Genomic DNA, 11,107 nt, shown 5'->3' on the forward strand with positions numbered 1-11,107 from the left:
TTGACACTGCTTTTCCCACAGCTCCTGGAAGAGGATGCAGAGATCCCAGCTGGGAGAGGCTCAGGTGCCTGGGAAAGGTCAACTAAATAGTAGAGAAGGTGGTGAGAGAAAGGCCAGGGTGAGTTTGGGCACAGCAGAGGGGGCACAGCCTCGTGTTGGCTTTTCCCTCCCATCTGGGAAGGCAAAATTGCTGCTTGGCTTGAAAAAAGGAAAGGATTTTGGAAGTGTTTCTGTTTGAGGAGAAGCTGTAAGGAGTTGATGGTGACAGGGTTCAGGGATGGCTGAGGATGTGGAGAAAAAAGGGGATCCTAAGCTGGGGAAGGGTTCCCAGCTGCCAGGTTTGGGATGGAAATGCTCTCCTGGGCTTCAGCAGTGCCAGAGTTGGGTGGGAATGGCTCGGGCTGCCTGTGTGGGCTGCCTGCTCCCAAACCAACACTTGGCTGGGGCTGCTCCCTGCTTTTCATCTGTGCTGGGAATGAGATGGACACGATCTGGGCCCCTTTGGTTGGCTCTGTGCACCTTATTAAGTCAGGCTGACACAAGTAAGTGCCTTAAATACCTTCTGATTCTCCCTCCTCTTGCTGAGCAGAGCCAGTTGGGAGTGAATTCCACCCTGAAAGCCACAACCTTGGGCTGAGATGAGCTTTAGGCTGAAGATCCCTGTTAGTAATCCCTGAATTGAGAGTTTTGGAAATGCAAAAATAGCATTTATGTAGCTGATACAGTATTGCTGATGGTTCCCAGAGCTCTGGATCCCAGCAGGGGACAGGAGGAGCAGGTGAGGTAAAATCAAAGCCATTTGAGTCAGAGGGAAGGTGAGCATCGTTCACCCCTCAGCTCTGCCTCGTGTGCAGGTTTTCAGTGACACATTCCCAGTGTCCTTTGGTGGAACAGACACCCCTGGAGGAGCAGAGTTGGCCAAAGAAATGTCTCTGGAGCAAGGGATTCACACTGCCCAACATTTCTCACATGAATCCATTTGGATGGCTCTGATCCCACCAGAAGCTCCACAGGGACCTGGGAATCCTCCAGGGAAGGGGCCAGGACAAGGTGGGGGCTCCTGGACTGCAAAGAAATGCTGAGTGGGAATGAGTGAAGCTGAAGAGGGCAGAATTTCTGTGGGCAGGGGGACAGTCGGGAGCAGGGCAGGGCCTGTCCCCTGTGCTGGCTCTGCTGAGGGACCTCGAGGGTGCCCAGTTCTGTGTCCTCAGTGAGGAGGGACCTGGAGGGGCTGGAGCCAGGGAAGGGAACGGAGCTGGGAAGGGGCTGGAGCAGCTGAGGGAGCTGGGAAGGGGCTCAGCCTGGAGAAAAGGAGCTCAGGGGGGCTCTGCACAACTCCCTGGGCAGCTCCAGTGCCTGAGCTCCCTTTCCATGGGGAAATTCCTGCTGCTGTCCACCCTGAGCCTCCCCTGGCCCAGCCTGAGGCCGTTCCCTCTCCTCCTGTCCCTGTTCCCTGGCAGCAGAACCCAAATCCCACCTGGCTGTCCCCTCCTGGCAGTGTTCCAGCTCCTGGAGCTCCCGTGGGGAGGTGGAACCTGCTCCCAGACTGGGATTTGAGTGCAAACAGCACCAGAAACGAGCCCAAGCTGGAGTTCACAGCCATGTCTGGAGAGTTTTTATTTTTAGGAGCAGCCACTGCACCACACATCACTGAGCACAGGCCAGGGCTGGCCCCACCAGCCAAGGTGGGCAAAAGCTGAACTGGGAGGCCATGGGAATCCAGAAGGGACCTTCCCATCTTTTCCAGGGAAATTCTGCTGCTGTTGATGGCCCAGTGGCATTGCTGGGCTGGCAGGAGCTTTGCTGGGGTTATTGTTGGATTAACAGGAGCTGCCAGGTGGCTCCTGCCAGGTTTGCTGAGCCAGGGAGGGACGAGAGGTAACACAGGACACGGACATTTCGTGTTTGGAATTTCATCCAGGTGCAAGAGGAGCCTTTTCCCAGTGAGAGCTGTTGACCATTTTGGCTGGTGAGCCACTGCTCCCACTGACAGAGCCCTGGGAATGTTTCCCTGGGGAAACTGGGAGTTTGTTTTAAATTCAAGAGAACTTTTCCTAATGCACATAAAAATAAAGGAGAAAACAATGCCTGAAGGACAAAGCAGAACCAAAGAACCTTTCCCTGTGCCTTCCCCGTGCTGCTGGTTCCATCTCACTCCAGGAAATTTCACACCAAGATTTTGCCCTTCAATGGGGACAGAGAAAAGTGGTTTTTTTAGGATTTCTTTAAGAAATTTGACACTTGAGGTGGAGCTGAGCCAAGCTGTTCTGCAGCCAACAAAACCCCTGTGGGCACTTCCACAGAGCAAAGGATCAACAGCACTCGAGCAGCCCTGGATGGATTTTTTCCAAACTTTCAAGAATGGATTTTTTTTCACTCACTATTCTGGTATCAAGAGTGAAGTTAAATGAATTTTTTTTTTAAATAAAAGCTGCTAAAAACAGGACATTACCAACCAGGTCCCAGTGATGAACCAGGAGCACCTTCCACCACAAACACCAATAATTTGTGTCTTTCCAGCAGGCAGCAATTTTCTACCTCAGCTTTCCAACCGAGGCTGTTTCTGCCCAGTGTCCTTCTGAATCCTAAAGGAAAAGGATGTGAAGCTTTAGCAGTGACTTTGCTGTGGAAGAAATATTTAAGGAAGTCAGACACCATGGCCAGGAATCCACTTGTTCTTCTCATGCACAAAATTTCTCCAACTGAGCAATATTTTTGTTTGTTCCGAGCAGGATTTGTCTGTTTACAGTAAATACCTGTCACATAGCAACAGAAATATTACTAAATAATAATACATAGAATGTTAAGCTCCTTGGGCTAGAAGCTTTTAATGAAAAAAAAAAACACACATGTTCCTGATAAAAAATAATAAATAATGTCAGCTTTTCTTTGTACATTAAAAATATCTGTACATGGTTACACGATATGACAAAGTACAATTTTATTTCCTAGGCTCAGGGTGGCATCTCTGGGGTAGATCTTCACCTAAAAAGGGTCGAGGCTCGTGGTCTTGATCCTGCATGAAAATCCTTTTCCCAAATTTGGGGAGTTTAGAGCCTTGCCCACCCTTTCCATGCAAAGGGAGAAGCAGCTCACGAGGAACGTGGCAACATCGACATGCAGAGAGCAGCTGAGGACTGAGATCTTTGCAAATGGTGGGACTGGAAAAGTCTGGAAAACTTCTTGCCTCAACTGGAAGAGACAGCAACAAATAGAAAAATAAAGGTAGCAAAGGTAAGTAGAAGTCTCTCTTCCAAATGTAGCTAGAAAAGGGTTTAGATGGTTTGTTTTCCAAGATGGCACTTAGTGATCCCATTACAGAGCGGCTCTGGCTCCTGGCCAAGCTTCCTGCAGCCTCAGGATGCCCCGAGTTTGCTCAGGGGAGGGATGGGGACAGCTCTGGGCTCCAGGGGACATCCCATCCTGGTGGGATCCCATCCCCTGGGAACAGAGCACGGCCGTGGCTGGTCCCACTCCCTGCACATCCCTGGAGTCCTCCTCGGCCAGGAAACACAGCCACAGCATTTCCAGAGCTCAGCAGGGTGGGTGAGGCAGCAGCTGGAACCAAACCACCCCCAGGGGCTGGAGCCAAAGGGCAGCAGACATTTCCTCTTGTTCTCCTGGAGAAAACGTGGCACTGCTCCCCTGACAGGGTTCAGTGTCCGGGCAGGAGCCAGCGGGGATGGGGCAGCTCAGTCCCACCCTGCCGGGCTTCAGCCACACCTTGGGACCCCAGGACAGGGCTGAGCAGAGGGCAGTGGGAAAGGGGCAGTGGGAAAGGGGCAGTGGGAAACGAGCAGCTGGAAAGGGGCAGTGGGAAAGGGGCAGTGGGAAAGGGGCAGCTGAAAAGGGGCAGTGGGAAAGGGGCAGCTGGAAAGGAACAGCTGGAAAGGAACAGCTGGAAAGGGGCAGCAGGAAAGGAACAGCTGGAAAGGGGCAGCAGGAGTCCCTGCACAGGGTGGTTTGGAGCTGCTTTGTGTCCTGCCTTTGCCAGGAATCCCTCCCTGCTGGAGCAGGGCTCTGGCATAGCCGTGCTCCAGCTGCTCCTGCAGGGACAGGGACAGCAGGTCTGAGCCTCCCCGTGCTCCCAGCCAGCTCCCACGGCTGGACATTCCTGGGAATTCACTGCAGGAGGCACCAAGACAATGCAGATGGATGGATTTTCAAGTCCTGCTGTCTGTGAATCCTTGGGATATCCTAAAAGGTCTCTGCTCTTCCTCTTCTGGGCCCAGGACTAGAAACAGGACTCTTGGGACTCGGGGTCGGTGTGGATGGGAAGCTTCTCGTGTTCCTGGTGGTGCCCATTGTGTAACACCTTGTACCTGGGAGAGGAACACAAACCTTCATCAGCACCAGCTCAAACACCAAACCTATGGAAAATGAGATCCTGCAAACCCCAAAGTATATCTAAGAGAGTGATTCTTCCAGATACCCAGATCCCCCATTAAAAAGTGTGGATCCCTGCTTTGCTCTGTGACAGGAACTGAAATCTTCAGTTTGGAGCAGTCAAAGCAATCCCTGAGAAAGGAGAACCCGCTGGGTTCCAGGGGTCTGAGGTCAGCTGCTCTGCCTGGGCTGCTGATGCTCCTGCAGGAATTTCCCAGGCTGGCTCCCAGCATGGCCAGGACACTGAACGTGCAGACATTGCCCTCAAACATCCCCTGGAGAACTCCAGCACTTGAAATAAAGAGCAGGAATTTAAAAGCGTGCCCTGGTGAGTGACAGGCTGGATGTCAGAGACAAGGAGAGACGTTTTGCACCTCGCACTGAACAGACTCCAACGAGACGGCCACGAGGGGATAACAGAGCTGGAACTGGATGGAGAGAGTCAGACAGGGACACCGTGGGACACAATCCACCCGGGAGACCTCGGGGATGCTCCAGCCCGGGACACACAGGGCAGCAGCTCAGGACGATGGACAGGGAACATCCAAGGATCCAAACCTTCCTCCGTGTTCTGCGGCCGGCCCGGAGTGGAGCAAGAGCAGCAAGAGCAGGCGGTGCCGACTGTTGGAGGTTCATTAATTAAAGAGGAGTCACTGAGGTGTCCCGGGATGTCCTGTGGCACAAAGTGTCTGTCTGAAGCCTCTGGCACTGAGTTCAACACTTCCAGCTGTTTACCCTGTGGGGAAAGAGGACTGGTAGGATGGGAGGGAAGAGCATTCCTGGCACAGGGAATGACAGCTCACACTTGCTCAGGCACAGAATTCCTGAAACATTCCCAGCATCTCCAGGAGTCTGCTAAGGGCATCCTCTGCTGCCAGGCTTTTCTGTTCCATGCGGGTTTTCCACACCCTTTTCCCTTCAAATCTAAGTTCAGAGCCGCCTGCCAGTTGTAGGGCAGTGATTTAGTGTGGGATAAAAACTGGGATTTTCCAGCCCTGCTTTTGTTCTCCCCCCGCTGTGCCTTCACTGATCTCCCTCTGAAAATACACTTCATTTTTCTCAGGTGTTGGTACCTGTGGGGAGCGAGCTCCAGAGAAAAGGCTCATCCCGAAATTCAGCTGCTTTCCCTGCAGGAACACAGCTGGTGTGCCTCAGCTCCCACCCCATGGATCTGCCCAGGATTTATCCTAAAATGCAAGGAGGAAACAGCACCGGGACCCTCCCTGTGTGAGCTGAAGGCTTCAGGAGAAAGCAGCCAGGTCGGTCAGAGAAATGAACACATCTGGGGGAGATGGAATATGTGTGCAGGGGGGAAAATACCCGACATTCAAAGGGTTAAATGTACCAAGTAAATTATCTGCAGCAAATGAAATTAAATTAAATTAAAGAGGCCTTTTCCTGCCTCTGATGGGCTCCTCCCATGGGATTTGTGCTCAAAGAGAATCCAGGGATGTCGCTGCCCTCTGCATCCTCCCGAAATGGGGACGGTGTCGGTGTCACCTCCCCAGGAGCTTCCCCTGCATCCCCACAATAAATCCAAATATTGGGAAAGCTCTGCCCCTCCAGGGTCCGCTGCAAACCCTCCCATGGCCCTGGGCTTGTCCTGATGGGGACAGCCCAAGGGACTCTGGAATTCCAGATCAGCTCTGGAAGGGAACTCTGGGGTTCTGCCTTCCACAGGCTCCAGATTATTGGGGAATTTGGCAAATCCAAATGCTGCAATGTTGCCATCTGCACTCCCTGCAGAGCTGTCCCCACACCAACCTGGACAGTTTATGAGAAAAGCAAAGCCCAGCAATGTTTTGGTTTTGTTCAGTTCAACACTGCTTTTATCGGGGGATTGATCTCTCCACTGTGGTATTGACAATTTTGGGAGTGAACTTTCACTGCCTGCGTCTTCATTTTCTCCTTTTCCAGTTGCTGAAGCTCAACCTCAAATGAAACACTTTAAAACCCTTTTCTTCTTTCATCTACAACCAGAAACTCCCCCCAGGAATCAGCCACCGTCCCACCTGGAATAGATATCCAAGGAAAAGGCAAGCAGGTGATGATGGCTCCCATTGTATCACAAATCTTTTGTTATTTGCAGGAGCACCCAGGAAAGATTTGCTGGGACCAGAGGAAAAACAAATGTAATTATGTAAAATGGGATAAACTGGGAAGATTTGCATTTGGCTTGAGTAGAATCCCGTTTTTGATAATGTCTTTTTATACCATTTTTCTCCTCAACCACCTGAAATAGTGGAATGTAGAAAAGGTTTTGAGGTAAAAAGTTGTCTGAAGCCACATTTTAAATGGAACTGAGCTTCCAAATTGAATGAAGGATTTACTGACAGTTGTGTTGCTCCACAATTTATCTTTCCCTGCATTTTCCTGTCTCTCCCAAAGTGATTTTCCTCTGGAATATTTGCAGCACCACTGCTGGAACTTCACCCTCGATATGGAGTCCATTCCTCAAAGCCCTGCTGCTTTCAGAGGAGCTTCCAAGAGCAAGAAGAAATAACTGGTCTGGAATGGGGGCTGTGGTGAACAATCACTTGGCAGAGGTTATTTTAATGAGCACAGCACTGAAATCAGCCTTGCACCATCTGCTCAGTTCCAGAATTATAAATTCTGAATTAGAAAACAAGAGAATTCACAAACCACTCTAAAAGTGAGGGGAAGGGAGAGCAGCTTCAGCTGATTTTTGTGATTTATCCCAGCCTGTGCTGGAGCTGCTCTGCTCCATTCCTGGGTCAGGAAAAAATAATCCTTTTTTATTTCTGTGTTTTATGGCAGCCACAAACCCCTGGAAGTGCAGGATGGGTCTGGGGGGCACCAGGAAAGATCCCAGAGATGGAATTCCATGGGGCAGGAATAAAACCTGAGTGAGATCTCCAGGACATCAGAAGGTCCCCTGAAATTGTCCCCCCAGAAAGGTACTGCTGATATTTTTGGAAAACTGGGAGATGCTGGGAAACAGAGAAGAGCCTCAGAGACAACTGAGAAGAGTGTGACACAAAATCCAAGAATCTCTGGAATTCCCTATTTTAATCTCTGATGATTTTCCACTTTGAAAGAGCAAAATCCTCCAATCTGAACCACACCAAACATGAGAATGAACAAAATGCATTGTTCCATTTCCATTTCTGCTGAAGAAATGAATTTCACAAAACATTTGCTTTTAATGCAGCTGCAGGTGAAACTTCCAGAAATGAGAGCAGAATTATCCCTCTCTCAGCATTCCCAGGTTCACAGACTCCTGAAAATTAAAAGGTTCCCAGTAACTCTGTAACCTCTGGGCTGAATTTGTCCTGTTCCCATCACTGCAGTGAAGTTCTGAACTTGGCCATCAGCATCAAATCATTAGAGCAGGGTAAGAATAAATTGAATTATCCCAATAGAGCCCAACAGTGAAAAGCCAGATCTTGGGAAAACGTTGGGATTGCTGAATTATTTACATGGCTCTGACAGCAATGTTGATTTTAGAGTCCTTTGTAGTCAAATCTAAACACAAATCTCTCTCTGTCTCATGACAAGTGTTTATTTTCCCACTCCTGAGCAGTTAAGCTGAATCTCTTAATTATCTTTAAATCAAATAATGCTGTTCCGACCTCGGGAGCTGAACTCAGCTCTCCTCATTCTTTGCTAAATATCAGGCAGGGGTTTTGTAAAACATCTGTCTCCAGCCCACATCAGCCAGCTTTCAGTGCACTTTGTGGCATTTCTGCAGAAATACAGGTTTAAAATTAGCAGTTCTCAGGTAAGCAAAGCCCTTGAATAAGAGAAACATAAAAAAAGGAAGATAAAGAAGAGATTTTTTTCCCCTTTTTGTCTCTGACAAGTCTCAGGAAGCAAAGAAAGCATCTCCCAATGTTTGTGTCTCTCCTTTTTTCCCTCATTGTTCCATCATCCCTCTTTTTTTCTGGCAAACCAAGACTAAGCCCCCTCCAGTCCCTTTATTTGTGTGTGGATCTGTGGATCTTTTTCAAGGGGGATGTTTAGAAGTGCAGGCAAATAATAACCTGAAATAGGATCTTGAACTGAGATGTCCAAACCCTTCAGCATCTTGTTTCCTTTTGGTTTTCTCCTGCTGAATTTGTCCCAAATTTTGGTTCCCTGGGACTGCAGGTGCTCACTTCCATCTTCTTTTTTTATTCTCTTTATTTCCAGGCTTTATTAATGAATTTCCCCATGGTCCTTTCCAATCCCCCTCACCACAATCACTGAATTTGATCATTTTTCCCTTTTCCCACTCTCTTTCTGCTTCCAGCTGCTCCACCTGGGGAATTTATCATTTTCCCTATTTTCCACTGCAGGATGTTTTGCTCAACTTCAGCTGAAAACCTTGGAATTTGGGCATTATGAACACGATTTGGTGATGGAAATCAACAGATCCACACAGCAACCAAGAGGGTGGGGATGGCCCAGAGCTGCTGAGTTCTTCTCCTGTGGATTTGTGACATTTTAATGTTGCAAAAGTCGATGTTTCCACAACAGAAACAGCAATTTGGGCACCAAAAAAATCTCAAACTGAACGAGGAGCTCTTTGTTTGCAGTGAGTGGAATGCATTTGCTAATTATAAACCAGGGTAAACAAGTAAACAAATGAGAGAGGCCACTCAGGGGGATGTGGGGAAGAGGAGCCCTTTCCCCTTTTTCTCCCATTAACTCCCTATTTCCATTTCTCTCTCGTTAATATTAAGCTCAGCACTACATTATAGGCTCTAATTAGCTCCAGATTTTGGCCTGCAGTTCGTTTTTGCACCGTAATTAATGCAGCAGTCATCAGAGCCCCAAATCTGATAATGAGGAGAGCACTTGGAAGTGCTCAGACACATCAGAAACAAAGAGCAGCCCATTAAGAGCAGCTCACAGCCACCCCCAGATGGGATGCTCAGAACAGGCTGCTGGGTTTAAGTGTTTCAATTAATGAAATACAAGCAGAATCAATTAATAATATTCAAATAGAAGATAACGATGATTTTATTTATTTATTTTTTTTAAATTGAGGTCTCACCATTGGTGTAATTAAATCTTTTACCTGCTGGGGGAAAAAAACAACCTACATTTGTTAAAGCTGTGGAGTGAAACTTGGAGCTGTTCAGCAGAGTTTGGCAGGTTTCAAATGTGCCACGGTGGGAGAATCCCAGAATCTGAGGTGGGAAAAGCTCTCCCAGCCCATCCAAACCCAGCTGTGCCCCATCCCCACCCTGTCCCCAGCCCAGGGCACCCAGTGCCACCTCCAGCAATTCCTGGGACACCTCCAGGGATGGGGATGCAAACCTCCCTCCCAATATTCACCCTTCTCCCTCTGGGAATGGGTGGCTTTTCTCCACTGAAATATCCAGTGGGAAATGGAATTACAGCTCGTTGAAATCTGGCAAAAAAATCCCCCCTCCTTCCCTCCTTTGTGTGTGAACAGCAGAGCATTTTTTTAGGTGTCAAAAGCAGATTTTCTCCGGAGCATCACGTGTTTGATAACAAAAGTCTGGCATGTGCACATTGTTCCTGTCACTCCCTTGGGTTCCTTTCTCAGGAGCAAATGCCACCAACTCCCCCACAGCAGCTGGGTCTGCCTCCCACCCTCCAGGGAAGAGTTCTGCCTCATCCAGCCCTTCCTGCCTCTTGGCCACCCAAAATCCACGCTGTTGTGTCCTGACTACTTCTCTACAGCCCCAAGGAGGTGTTGGGAAGCTGTGCTTGCCTTCAGGTATCTAATTTAAGGGCTGAAAATGGTATTTTCTTGTAATGGAGTAATGACATAATTAAATAACAAGATGGCAGCTAAATAACAGTCAATTTAAAACCTGTTAAATTTAATAAGGGGGAAAAATCAAATTAATAATAAATAATATTCATTATAATAATAAATTAAAATAATATAATTAATAATAAATATCCTTGTAGTGCCTAAAGAGGCCTTTGTGCATCTTGAGTTTGATATCTTAAGTAAGACCTGTTGTAGGTTAAGCTTATTAATCTTACCAACTTTAATTTTCTTTGGCTGCCTTTCCTCAGGTCTGCAGCCTGCTGAGAGAGCAAACACCGGGTTCCACAGTGTTGTGTTCAGCCTGAGTTTCTTCTCCCTTTTCCTTCTTCATCCAGATTTTCCAATTAATATTTCTATGATGTGATTAAAGTAGCACATTCCTGACTTTGGCTTTCTCCCTTCCAACCCACTGGGTGTGAATTTGTAAAGCTTCATCCACGATATTGTGAACAATATTAATGAATTCTGAGCTGTGCTCCCCACTCCTCATCTTTTGTGAGCCTTTTATCAGGATTAAATGTCACACCACAGATGGGGACATTGGCAGTGGGTGCTCAATTTGAATAAAAGCTCCAGATTCTCCCTCGGAAGCCTTGGTTTGATCAGTGCAGGCTGGGATTTCAGACCCCCTGTGCTCCCTGGATTCACAATCCATTCCCTGCCTCACTTTCCTGGGCAGTTTGAGCTTGTTCAGACTCCAAGGAGCACATATTGCCTGTGGCTGTGTTCCTTCCCCTGTTCCTCAGGAACGATGATGCTCCCCTTGCTCATCCCCTTCCCTGCCAACAGCTCTCCCAGCAGGGTCAGATCCTCTCCAGGAGTGGGGACAGGAGCTGCTGCCTCGTTTTGTTGTGACTCAAAGCCTTCTCAGCCTCCAATTTCTGTCCCTGTGTGCCACCCCCTGTGCTGGTGCTGTGACCCCACCTCAGCCTCTCCAGGAGCTGAGGATCTGCCAGGCCCTGATCCCTC

General features: G+C 48.5%; 1 protein-coding gene and 1 long non-coding RNA gene across 9 annotated transcripts in view; one reads left to right on the plus strand and one right to left on the minus strand.

The window, feature by feature from the left end:
* Nucleotides 1-2,894: 2,894 nt before the first annotated feature.
* The window catches only part of HTR4 (5-hydroxytryptamine receptor 4), a 66,003-nt gene continuing 57,790 nt past the window's right edge, over nt 2,895-11,107 (minus strand). Inside the window, exon 9 of the mRNA XM_033517787.1 lies at nt 2,895-4,322. Within this exon, the coding sequence (XP_033373678.1) occupies nt 4,235-4,322 (88 nt within the window). The 3' untranslated portion in view covers nt 2,895-4,234. The remainder of the gene's footprint in view (nt 4,323-11,107) is intronic.
* On the plus strand, nt 2,962-10,724 carry LOC107210709. 8 transcript variants are annotated; one of them, XR_004499369.1, is made up of 6 exons: nt 2,962-3,234; nt 5,450-7,741; nt 8,685-8,923; nt 9,379-9,526; nt 9,807-10,078; nt 10,387-10,724. It is a non-coding gene; the product is annotated as an uncharacterized LOC107210709 (long non-coding RNA). The 8 variants fall into 8 exon arrangements; XR_004499365.1 differs by having other exon boundaries at nt 5,450-6,430; nt 6,775-7,741; nt 9,379-10,078; XR_004499364.1 differs by having other exon boundaries at nt 5,450-6,430; nt 7,165-7,741; nt 9,379-10,078.

The sequence above is a fragment of the Parus major genome, chromosome 13 (assembly GCF_001522545.3).
Source record: "Parus major isolate Abel chromosome 13, Parus_major1.1, whole genome shotgun sequence".
Classification (NCBI taxonomy): Eukaryota; Metazoa; Chordata; class Aves; order Passeriformes; family Paridae; genus Parus; species Parus major.